This window comes from Hylobates moloch, unplaced genomic scaffold, assembly GCF_009828535.3.
Source record: "Hylobates moloch isolate HMO894 unplaced genomic scaffold, HMol_V3 SCAFFOLD_6, whole genome shotgun sequence".
In the NCBI taxonomy this organism is placed as follows: domain Eukaryota; kingdom Metazoa; phylum Chordata; class Mammalia; order Primates; family Hylobatidae; genus Hylobates; species Hylobates moloch.
This window is the reverse complement of record NW_026652281.1, coordinates 79,033,610-79,046,316: the sequence shown is the minus strand read 5'-3', so window position 1 is coordinate 79,046,316 and position 12,707 is coordinate 79,033,610. Positions and strand designations below refer to the sequence as shown.

Genomic DNA, 12,707 nt, shown 5'->3' with positions numbered 1-12,707 from the left:
CCAGACTGGTCTTGAACGCCTGACTTCAAGTGATCCACCTGCCTCAGCCTCCCAAAGTGCTGGGATTACAGGCATGAGTCACTGTGCCCAGCCAAGGTGAGGGTTTAAACAGACAGAAAGACAGACACAGACACAGGGACAAGACAGACATCAAGAGAGACAGACAGAGACATGAAGATAGACAAAGACACGGAGAGACAAAGAGAGAGAGAGGAATCAGGACCGCAATGTGCTCCCACCCTAGTGGGGGTCCCACCGGTGTCCCCTTCCTACTCTGGGCCTCAGTTTCCCTACTTGTAGAAGGGAGTTGCTACCCTTAGTAGTGCGACCACTCAGACAACTGGTGGCCCCATAGCCCAGGCAGGGACCAAGATTCCTGAGTCAAGGAGACATGGGGGCAGGAGGGCCTGAGGTCTGAGGTACCCCTGAGCCATCTCCTGCTTTCCCGCCTCCTTGATGCCTCTTGAAACCTAGCACTCTCCTGGTTTATGTGTCCCCACCAGACAGACACTTGGCCCCTGGACGTAAGTCTTGTCTCTTCTGTCCATGGCTGTAGCCCCAGTACCTAGCACACAGTAGGTGCTCAATAAATGTTTATTAACAAAATGAATGGGTAGAGTGGATCAACGCAAAGCCACTTGGAAAGGCCTTTGTACACTTTGAGGATAAAGGATGTGGGTGATGCTGGCTGAGGCGGTGGCCCTTAAACTTAAAGGACCCTCCTTTTCCCTCCCCTGCCAGGACTCCCACTCATGACACCAGAATCCTCATGCAATTGGCAAGGAAAATCCCCAGGAATGGGTATCTCCCTGTTTTGAGCTCCTCTTCCTCAAAAACTCATCTCAGAACTGTGATGTGGCCACCACCACTGATTCAAAGTTGCTTCTCAGCTGTGTGCCCTTAAGCCAATTACTTACCCTCTTGGTGCCTCAGTTTCCTCATCTGTAAAATGGACCTAATAATAGCACCCACCCATAGGGTCGTCATGAGGGTTAAATGAGTCACTGTTTGTGATGCTCCTAGGGGACTGCCTGGTATATAGCAAGTGCTAGATGAGTACTGGTAAAAAGCAACCCAAAATAAATGTGATATTTGAGCTTTAGGGAAGAGGAAAGGGTGGGTCTTATGTGGGTTAGAGTCCAGGTTCCTCCCTGCCCACTCTGAGCTTTGGCCTCCTCGTGGGTGCCCTGGGGGCAGTGGAACATCCACTCTGCAGGGGCTGCTGTGAATATGAGAATGAGTGAGGCAGGGAGGGTGTCCAGCACAGCACCAGGCAGACAGCAGGAGCTCAATCAACGCTCTAGGTCTACACTGTCTGACTTTCAGGCTCGGCTGCAGCAGGTGGGGCTGGCCCTCTCACCTCTGTCACCACATCCTCTCTGTGGCAGCCCCTCCCACTGCTGCAGGGTGGGTGATACGGCTGTAAATGAGCACAGACAACCTGTGGGTGCTGGTGGGTGGTGGCAAGTTGGAGGCTTAGCAACATTAGTGTGTTTTGCCCCGGGGGCCAGGCCCTTTCCAGAACCCATTCCCTCTCCAACCCAGATTAAGGGCACCTAAGAAAGGACCAGCGGGGCAATCTGTGACTCAAGAGACCACCAGCCTCACTCCCTCTCCCAGTCTGGCTCCTTGGGCTGGGCCAATGCTACATTATTTTGTTTACTTTTTCTTGTTGATTTTTTTTTTTTTTTTTTTAAGATAGGATCTCTGTCTGTTGGCCAGGCTGGAATGCAGTGGTGTGATCATAGCTCACGGCAGCCTGTGAATGATCGTCCTGCCTCAGCCTCCTGATTAGCTGGGACTACAGGCGTGCACCACCTCACTTGAATGATTTTTAAGTTTTTGGTAGAGATGGGGAGGCAGAGTGGTGGTGAGGGTCTCCCTATGTTGCCCAGGCTGTTCTTGAACTCCTGGCCTCAAGCAGTCCACCTGCTTTGGCCTCCCAAAGTGCTGGGATTTCAGACGGCAGCCACCACACCTGATCAAATCTTGTTTAATTCTTCTGCCAATTCTGAACCACAAGAATGACTGTCTACACTTTGCACGTGGGGAAACTGAGGCCTGGCTTTTGGCTTGGCTGAGACCTGGATGCTCTAGGCCTGTAGGGTGAGGCTGGGGAGCCTGGGGTGAGGGGAGGTGGGCTCCTGAAGAGGAGGAGGGGCTCAGAGGAGCTCATCACAGGGTGGGGAGCTCACCTTGAAGTCTCCGCTGCAGTCCTTGTACAGGGGCACGAAGAACCGCTCAGGGCTGGGGACGGCCCATATCTTCTTCCATAGCCTGAGGGGACAGAGAGGGTTGAGGACCCTGACATCACCAGAGGGCAGCCTGGCCTCCCATTCAGACACTCCCCAGCTTCATCCTACAGGAGCTTCCGAGCATCCCAAGACACAGCCCAGGTGCCTCCCTCCTTCCCTGGGGCTTGGTTTCCCCATCTGTAAAATGGGAGCAGCAAGTCTCCCTCGCAGGCTCCTAAAGGGATATCAAGGTTATGTTTTTGGCTGCCTGTTGTGTGCTGGGCAAATGTTGCCCCTTCTGAGCCTCAACTTCTTTATCTGCAACCAGGGGTGTGCAGAGAAGCCGTTTCAGAGGCGTGGAGTATTACAGTCACCTCTTCTCCACCACCTAGGGGCCCATTAAGCCCCTTAAACCTCAAAGCTTAAAATCCACAGCTGTGTGACTTTTTCCTTGACTGCTCCATGCCTCAGTTTCCCTATTTGTAAAATAAAGGCAACTGCAGTGTCTCAAGCTCTTAGGGCTGCCATGGGGGTAAAGTGAGTGCCCTCCACAGTGTCCAGCACATGGTGGCTGTGAGTTGGTTATTATCCCATCATCATCATTGCTACCATGATGACAGGCATGTTCTCCAACCCCGCGTGTGTCATAAAGGGGCAGTGGCCCAGGCTGACCACCTCCCTGCCTTCCTGATCCCCTGGCCTCACCTCCACAATGGGTGGGTCTTCAGGCTCCAGAAGGCAGGAATGAAGACTATGACAAGCAGGAGGAGAAGCAGCAGGTGAGGGTTCCAGCCTTCCTTTAACTCTAGGAAGGAAGCAAAGAAAGGGTTAAATGGCACCAACTCTACCAGAGGCCACATGGGGTGGGCATGGGGGGAAATGGGTCTGGGGTAGAGTGGAAGGTGGTAGGAGAGGCTGCTACTGCTAGTGTCTTGAAGTGAGATAGATCTGGGTTCAAATCTTGTTCTCATTCCTCACCCCAGGCAAGTAACTTCATTTCTCTGAGCCTCAGTTATCTCATCTGAAAAATGGGGTGATTCCCACTTCAGAGTTAGAAGAATCAAATGCCTGACAGAAGCAGCAGCTGGCACCCAACAGGGTCTGGCCAGCAGGGCCTCTAGAAATGTCACTGAAGGGATACATCTGAGGATGAACAACTGAATACCTCCCAGCTATGCCAGAAAGCTCAGGGCTTAGGGTGGCTAGAACGGGACAAGATTTGGTACCAGGAGTGGGGTGTCCATCCCAGCTTCACACCTACCCTCTGACTGGGTCTGAAAGATGACCGGGTCACTCCACTCACTCCAGGTCCCCTGGTAGGAGGAGCCAGGCATGGGCCCTGCCCGCACCTGCAGCTCATAGCTCGAGTCTTTGCGGAACTCCAGGGAGAGGAGGGAGACACTTCTTGAGTCCACTGAGATCAGCTTTCTCCTCGGACTCTGCCAGTACAAGGAAAGGATGCACCAGGTCAGGGTTAAACCATGCCAGCCCCTGTCTCCAGCAGAGCCACGTCTTTTCCCAGCTTCCATCAAAGGGGCTGAGTGTCTCTTCTCTTCCCACAAGAATCAAGCCTATGCTTGAGTAGCTGGACTCGGGCATGGGGAGCACAGACTCACCAGCACTGCCTGGCCCTTGCATGTGATAGGGTGCTCTGCTTGATTTCTCTTTGATCCCAATTCAGCCACTCACAGTCCTGGCAGTGGACTCTCCCTGCAGGACTGGGCATATCTCAGGATTGGCAATGGTCTGGCAGCATTCCAGGCAATGCATACTTTTGGAATTCTTCAACAGTTGAGGACATTCTCAACTGATGTATTGATATAAGTCTCGGTATATCAGTTGAGAATGCCTTCAACTGTTGAAGAATTCCAAGAGTTGACATACTGACATTCCCAACAGCAGGCATTTCTAGAACTCTAACTACAGATATCTTAGCAATGGATACCTCTGGAAGTCTTCCACTGGGGACTTTCTAAAGTATAGCACTCATGGACATCTTCAGCTGGGACCATCCTAAAGGATGGGCAATTCTAGAACTCTTTAGCTGTGACTGTTCTATCATTGTTACTATTTTTTATTTTTTAGAGACAGGATCTCACTTGTGACTGTTCTAAATAGTGGGCTGGAAGGACATCTCTCAAAGCCTTCATGTTTGAAACAATGGGGCCTCTAACACTGGACCTTTTTTTTTTTTTTTTTTTGAGATCAAGTCTCACTCTGTTGCCCAGGCTAGAGTGCAGTAGTGCGATCCCAGCTCACTGCAACCTCTGCCTCCTGGATTCAAGTGATTCTCCTGCCTAAGCCTCCAGAATAGCTGGATTACAGGTGCATGTCACCACACCAGGCTAATTTTTTGTATTTTTAGTAGAAACAGAGTTTCACCATGTTGACCCGGCTGGTCTCGAACTCCTGACCTCAAGAGATCCACCCGCCTCGGCCTCCAAAGTGCTAGGATTACAGGCGTGAGCCACCGCACCTGGCTGGACCTTCTTAATCATTGATACTTCTGGAACTCTCCAACTATGGCCATTCTAAGCAATTGGGAAGCTTCCAGATTGCCCCGTTTCTGAAACTTCTTCTATTGTGACTATACTAGATCTGGGGTGGAGTCTGGGGAAGGGACAGTCTCTTTGGCATGCTGACAGCCGAGGAGACAGGTTTGGGGAGGACAGATTATTCAGGGGTCTCCTGCCTTGGGGAGAAGTGAGGGGAGGAGGAGGGCCTGCTGTAAGGGAGTGTTCCCACCCTTGGTCTCTGTTCTTGGCCATGAATGATGTTGCTCACCCGTCTCTCCCACCCAGATGCCCTTGCACTCCCTCCTCTCCCCTCCCCTCCCACAAAGCTGCACTGATCCCCACATTCCTCACCACAGCCCAGGGGTCTCCCCGGTTCCTGTACTGCAGCTCATACTGAAGCTTGCCCTTCAGCATGTAGAAGGCAGGGTCTTCGTAATCTGAGTGCCAAGAGATATTATACTGTCCTGAGAAGGTCACGGTCACGTTGAAAGGGGGAGCCGGCTTGACTTGGTGGAAAAACCCAGGAAAAGAAAATGGGGTGAGAATTTGCTGTAGGTGAAAAGGATTTGGTGATGGGAAGAAGTCCTGCCTGCCCCCACCCCTGCCACCGTGCCTGACCCAACGTGGATGAGATGAAGACCAACAACCCTGAGTGACTTTGGGCAAAGTACTCCCGACTCTGGGCTTCAGTTTATTCATCTGGGACCTGAGAAATTTAGACCTGATCAGGGTTGCAAACTCAGGGGCGGGCAGGTCACAGAGAGGGGTGAAGCCGGTTTAGGGACTGTGACGAAATAAAAGAGTCGGGCCAGGTGCGGTGGCTCACGCCTGTAATCCCAGCACTTTGGGAGGCCGAGGCAGGTGGATCTCTTGAGGTCAGGAGTTCGAGACCAGCCAGGGCAACATGGTGAAACCCCATCTCTACTAAAAATACAAAAATTAGCCGGGCGTGGTGGCAGGTGCCTGTAGTCCCAGCTACTCGGGAGGCTGAGGCAGGAGAATGGCGTGAACCCGGGAGGCGGAGCTTGCAGTGAGCCACGATTGCGCCACTGTGCTCCAGCCTGGGCAACAGAGCAAGACTCCATCTCAAAAAAAAAAAGAAAGAAAGAAAGAAAAGAGTTAAAAGTGAATGGCTCCAGCAGCACAGAGTGGTCAGCTTTTCTAAGTTTTCTAGGGAAACACACACGCACACACATACACACATACGCCTACACATGCACACACAAACACACGTGCACATGCACACCCACACACATGCATGCCCACACATGCACACCCACACGCATGCCTACACATGCAACACACACGTGCATGCACACACACACACATGCACACGCACACACATGAAATCTGAAGCCCTGCATTCTATGCACTGAAGGGCAAGTTTCAATATGAGGTGAAGAACGGGAAACAGGAGACCCCTGGAATCATCGTGTGAAATCTCCAAGGGTTTTTCCCTCTAGAGACAGGATCTCACTGTGTTGCCCAGGCCTGAGTGCAGTGGTGCCATCATAGGTCACTTGCAGCCTCAACCTCCTGGGCTCAAGCCATCTTCCCACCTCAGCCTCCCAAGTAGCTGGGACTACAGGGGGGTGCTACCGCATCTGGCTAATTATTTGTCTATTTTGTAGAAACGGGGTCTCACTATATTTGCCCAGGCTGGTCTCAAACTCCTGGCCTCAAGTGATCCTCCCACCTCAGCCTCCCCAAATCCTGCGATTGCAGGTACAAGCCACTGTACCCAGCCTATCTTAAGTTTTAAAGTTAGCAATCCATCCAAAAATGTTCTCAGCAACGTGCTGGCAAATCCATTCATTTTCCATTTCTGTTCTAAATGATGGTATCATTTTCTTCAACCCCAGCTACTTCAAGCAGTTGAAGACTCTTCTTAGCATGCATGCTAATGGGGAGGGCTGCCATTTATGCAGAGCCTGCGTGGCTGCCGTGCTCTGGGCAGGTCGACACCCCACAGTGGCCCTGGGAGGCCAATCTGATGGTCCTCATCTTTCAGCATCTCCCGGCAAGTGCAAGAGCCGAGCTCTGAGCTATAACAGCAAGCTTTCATGGGCGGCCTCCAGGTGAAGGTCAAAGCCGGCATTCTGTTTTTGCCCTATTCGAAGGACATTTCATGAACTTGAACAGAACGCAATATGTTAAGGGCCTTAAATTCCTCGCTTGTAATATGGGCCCAGTTCCTGTATCATGGGGCTTCAAGTTCAAAGGGATGAAGCTATTTAGCAGAAGGCAGTAACTTCAGAGGAACTGAGTGACAAGTGTCTATTAGTGTTGGAGAGGAGTTGCAGGCCTCTGCCCTCACCATCTCCACTTTCTCTTCTTTTTTTGTTCGCCTGCCTTCCTTCCTTCCTTCCTTCCTTCCTTCCTTCCTTCCTTCCTTCCTTCCTTCCTTCCTTCCTTCCTTCCTTCCTTCCTTCCTTCCTTCCTTTCCTTCCTTCCTTCTTTCCTTCCTTCCTCCTTCCCTCCCTCCCTTCCTTCCTTTTTTTCTCTTCTTTCTTTCTTTTTTTCTTTTTTTTTTTGAGACAGAATCTCTGTGACCCAGAATGGAGTGCAGTGGCGTGATCTCTGCTCACTGCAGCCTCCGCCTCCCAAGCTCAAGTGATTACACGGCCTCAGCCTCCCAAGTAGCTGGGACTATAGGTGCGCACCACCACGCCTGGCTAATTTTTGTATTTTTAGTAGAGAAGGAGTTTCCCCATGTTGGCCAGACTGGTCCTGATCTTCTGAACTCAAGTGATCCACCTGCCTCAACCTCCCAAAGTGCTGGGATTACAGGTGTGAGCCACCACACCCAGCCACCTTCTGCACTTTCAATCTGCCACCATCTAACACTCTGCACCTCTCACCCTGTGATTTTGTTTACCATGTGCCTCCCTCGCTGGGCTCTTAGCTCCTTGGGGTGGAGGTTTTGTCCTCCAGGTTCAATCTGTGCCCACAGCCCCTAGAACACAGCCTGGGGCACAGTAGGCCCTCAATAAATATTTGGCAAATTAGGCTGGGCAAGATGGCTCATGCCAAAAATCTCAGCACTTTGGGGGGCTGAGGTGGGAGGATTGCTTGAGGCCAGGGGTTCAAGACCAGCCTGGACAACACAGCAAGATCCCAGCTCTACAAAAAATTTAAAAATTAGCCAGGGTGGTGATGTGCACCTGTAGTCCCAACTACTCAGGAGGCTGGAGTGGGAGGATCGCTTGAGCCCAGGAGTTCCAGGCTGCAATGAGCTATGATTGTGTCACTGCACCCCAGCCTGGAGGACAGAGCTACACCCTGGCACTCTCTCTCTCTCTCTCTCTCTATATATATATATATAATTTGTCAGGTTAACAAATGAACCTTTCGAGGCCTCCAGAAAGGAGCTCTAAGGCTGCCTGTGATCCTGAAACCCGCACTGAGGGCTCCCACCACGCCCCGAGGTGACAGAGGTGCACGTTTTACAGAATGCCATGGTGAACACTGGGTTGTTGCTGTTGCTGTTCCAGCGATGGGATGTTTTTGACTGAAATCGTTTCTAACACCTCTTTTTTTTTTTTTTTAACTTTTTATGAGATTTCAGTTTTTGAAATATACAACTCTTACAGCACAAACACAGTATTTACATTTCAAGTTCTTTGTACAAAAGATATATGCCATTTTGAAAGAATATTGTTGAGATCATGATCTAAAATACCTGTCAGAGTTACTCATGGAATCTGCTCTTCACAAATCCATTGTATTATGACATAAACAAAATATGGCTAGACGCCAAGGTTTAACCATACATAAAAATACTAATTCTCGGCTGGGTGCAGTGGCTTATGCCTGTAATCTCAGCACTTTGGGAGGCAGAGGCAGGTGGATCACCTGAGGTCAGGAGTTCGAGACCAGCCTGACCAATATGGTGGAACCCCCGTCTCTACTAAAAATACAAAAATTAGCCAGGTGTGGCGGCGTGCACCTGTAGTCCCAGCTACTTAGGAGGCTGAGACAGAACTGCTTGAACCCAGGAGGCAGAGGTTGCAGTGAGCCGAGATTGCGCCACTGCACCCCAGCCTGGGCAACAGAGCGAGACTCTGTCTCAAAAACAACAACAACAAAAACTAATTCTCAGTGACTGGCAAATGATGGCCTGTGGGTCACATCTGCCTGGTGGGCAGTTTTTGTACAGCTGCAAGCTAAACATGGTTTTTACATTTTTAGAGGGTCGTTTGAAAAAAACAAACTAAACAACAAGAAGAATGTATGACAAAGACACAGGTGGCCTGCAATAATTTACTATCCAGCCTTTTACAAAGAAAGTTTGCTGGCCTCTGTTCTATCAAAAACCGACTGAGAGAGATAGCTACTGGAATATACCAATGAGTATTAAACAAGACACCACTGTAATGTGCCAGTGCCATCAGCACTACTCATTTCTAAAATGAGGCACTTCTGTTTGAATATGTACATTTCCAAAACATAATTACATCTGGTAAGTAGTACTGTTACTAACTCTAGCCCTTTGAAATTAGACCTGCACATGAAATCATAGTATTCTTAGGGGCTGAAGTCAATAATTACAAAGCATTTCAGATGTCAATCGTTGAGCTCTTCAGTAGTTAGTGGTTTAAGACCATTTAAAGTCTTAAATATTAATAAAACTCATAATTTAGGTATTGTCAATGAAAGGTGATATTGCTGCATTATTTAAATAACATCTATAAAAATAGGTTTAGACATCCCGATTCATTATACTCAGAAGCAAGAATAACTAGTTAACTTAGTAACTACTTATTTTAAAAATGGGAAATGAAAAAAAAAGTGCAAAACTTTAGCAAAAGGCTGTGGAATGCAAAGACTGGGGCCTCTTAGCAATCACTCCCAGCTGGCATAGGCTTCTCATAATAAAGTTAGTCTGCAATGATTGCTGTGGGAAATTAACAGCTGTCTCTTGTCAGTGAGCCTTTTTATAAAAAGGATGACAGGTCCATGAGCAAATTCTTTAAAAGTAAAATCAGTTCAGAGCTGCTCAACACACAAGTTTGCAGTGGGTTGGTTAAATAATTCCTGGTCAGTGGGCTATATTCATGCCACAAAACAGTATGGTACTGGATATTTTTCTTCTTCGGACCAAACTGCTAAGCATCACATCACAAAGACATCTCTGTGAAGCTGAGTTTTAAAATTCTCAGTAAATGCTGAGGTAGATGGTTTTCAAATGAAGATCTATACTCTGATTCGATTGGGACTAGCTTCTTTGTCTAACACCTCTTTTGTCTTCCCTGGGGCAGGTGGAGGCCGGCTCTGGGCTTCCCTGTGTGGCTGGATGAGGATCAGTCCCGGAAGACACCAGGGTACTGAGAACTGCCCCGTGGGTACTCGGGAGATGTTTGCAGAGCCTGGGGGTCGTGAAGAGGGGCTGCTCAGCCCAGCGAGGCCCGGCGCCCAGGAGGAGGAAGGGACCCTGGGCGGGAGGTGGTTAGAAAATCACTTCCTGCCCCAGCTGGGCCCAGGCTAGCTGCAGATCCTGGCAGGGAGGGAGGGGATGCCAGAGAGAAATGCTTGGATTCACGCTGCAAGAGAAGTGGCAAGGATGGGGCCCCTTCTCTGCCCTGAGCTCTCCTCTGCTTCTGAGAAGCTGTGGGAGTGAGGGGTGTGGGGTAGCCTGGGTGGTGGGGCTGCTGCCTGCCTCAGTTTACTCAGCCCGGAGGGGCCCCTGCTCCAGATGGTGCATGCGTGTTGAGGGGACCTCGTGTCCTGGATCCCAGATCTGTGTGGCTGTGAAAGAGTATGTGTGTGAGTGTGTGTGAGAGTGTGTGTGTGCATGTGTGAGAGGATGCATGTGTGTGAGAGTGCATGTGGGTGAGTGTGTGCATGTGTGTGCCCGTGAGTGATGTATGTGTGTGAGTCTGTGCATGTGAGTGTGCATGTGTGTGAGAGGGCATATGTGAGTCTGTGCATGTGTGTGAGAGTGCATGTGTGTGTGTCCATGTGTGTGCCCGTGAGTGGTGTGTGTGTGTGTCTGTGCATATGTGTGTGCATGCATGAGAGAGGGCAGTGTGCATGTGTGTGTGCATGTGTGTATGTATGTGTGAGTGTGTATGTGAGAGAGAGAGAGAGCAAGAGAGAGAGGCAGTGTGGGCCTCTGTGTCCATGCCATGAAGGCTGGTGCTGGGGAGACATCTGTGAGTTTGAGGGCGCATCTATGAGTCTGTGTGTGCGTGAGTCTGTGACCCTGGGAATTTGCGTGAGTGTGCATGTGTCTGGGAGTGTGTGAAGCTTCACTCTCACGCTCTGTAGTGTGACATCCACTCAGCAAAGAGGTGCAAACCTGGACCCCCAGAGTGTGAATCACAGACACCTCTCATACCCCAGCCCCTCTGCTGGGAATCTAGGGGCAGAAACTCCCGAGCTCGTGGGCGGGGCCTTCCTGAGGGCAGGCTCCCTTTGCAGCCTGTGTTTGCCTCTGGGGCCGCTTTGGGTATACACACACACACACATACATACACACACACACACACACACACACACACACACACACACACACACCCCATGCCAAAGCCACCTCCCAGGCCCTTCCATGCCCTGCCTAGTTCTGCTTTGTTTTGAGACAGAGTCTCACTCTGACGCCCAGGCTGGAGTGCAGTGGCATGATCTTGGCTCATTGCAACCTCCGTCTCCCAGGTTCAAACAAGTCTCCTGCCTCAGCCTCCCGAGTAGCTGGGATTACAGGCGTGTGCCACCACGCCTGGCTAATTTTTTTGCATTTTTGGTAGAGATGGCGTTTCACCATGTTGCCCAGGCTGGCCTCAAACGCCTGACCTCAAATGATCCACCTGCCTCAGCCTCCCAAAGTGCTGGGATTACAGGCATGAGCCACCGCGCCTGGCCCCTGCCCTGGTTCTTGTTTTGTGTTTTGAGATGAGGTCTTGCTATATTGCCCAGGTTGGTCTCGAAGCCCCAGGTTCGAGCAATCATCCTGCCTCGGCCTCCCGAAGTGTTGGGATTACAGGCGTGAGCCACCTCGCCCCGCCACCTGCCCTAATTCTGAACTCACAGATAAAACTGCTCCCACCAACCAGGCCCTCCTGCCCCTGGGACCCCCCTCTACCTCCAGCCTGGAGGGAAATCCCAGGCCTCCCTGGAGCTTATGAAGGGGAAAAAACCCAAGAGGGTTTTTTTCTGTGACTCAGTGTCCTCCATTCACCTCATTATGGGGTCAGGATCCCAGAGAGTCAGGGTTAAAAGGATATTTGCTCTACAAATAGGGAAGCTGTCCCAGAGGTAGATATGCCTCATCCATGGTCACACAGACGGGCAGAGCTGAGTCGGAACATGAACCCAGAAGTCCCAGGTCCCAGCCTAGCTCCTTCAATACCTCTCAAACCTAATAACCTTTCACACTTTAGTAAAAAATAGAGCAACTCAAAACAGAACTCTAAGGTGTGGTGAGGACATAGGCCAGGTCAGATCTGATGGAATGAGGAGAGCTGGCCCAGAGGGCAGGGAGTAGGGGGCCCATCCCCTACCTATAATCCTAGCACTTTGGGAGGCCAAGGCGGGTGGATCACTTGAGCCCAGGAATTTGAGACTGGCCTGGGCAACATGGCAAGACCCCCGTCTCTACTAAAAGTACAAAAATTAGCTGGGTGTAGTGGCGTACACCTGTTGTCCCAGCTACACGGGAGGCTGAGGTGGGAGGATCACCTGAGCCCGGAGAGGTCAGGGCTGCAGTGAGCTAAGATTGAGCGCCACCCTAAGCCTGGGGTCCCAGGATACTCACTGCTCTCAGCCAGGAGAAAGCTGCCACACTCCTGGGAGTAGTTGCCAGACTGGTCTGTGATGTTGACACTGAAAATGTCGTCGGCCATGAAGTGGAATACATCCATGTGGCAGGTGTAGGTGGCATGGGTGGCATTGTGGGCCGACCTGTGGAGGCTGCAGGAGGTGGCCTCGCCCTTCAGCTCTTCATACTGGTCTTGCCTTC

At 50.7% G+C, this 12,707-nt stretch overlaps 1 protein-coding gene across 5 annotated transcripts in view; it reads right to left on the bottom strand.

Moving 5' to 3' along the window:
• The window catches only part of IL21R (interleukin 21 receptor), a 51,740-nt gene that overhangs the window by 3,739 nt on the left and 35,294 nt on the right, over positions 1 to 12,707 (bottom strand). For 3 of the 5 annotated variants that reach the window (XM_032157177.2, XM_058440847.1, XM_032157178.2), the window contains exons 4-8: positions 12,504 to 12,703; positions 5,102 to 5,256; positions 3,496 to 3,673; positions 2,940 to 3,039; positions 2,196 to 2,277 (exon numbers count right to left, since the gene is read on the bottom strand). In XM_032157177.2, coding sequence (XP_032013068.1) covers positions 2,196 to 2,277; positions 2,940 to 3,039; positions 3,496 to 3,673; positions 5,102 to 5,256; positions 12,504 to 12,703 — 715 coding nt within the window. The remainder of the gene's footprint in view (positions 1 to 2,195; positions 2,278 to 2,939; positions 3,040 to 3,495; positions 3,674 to 5,101; positions 5,257 to 12,503; positions 12,704 to 12,707) is intronic. The other 2 variants (XM_032157182.2, XM_032157184.2) reach the window with 1 other exon arrangement.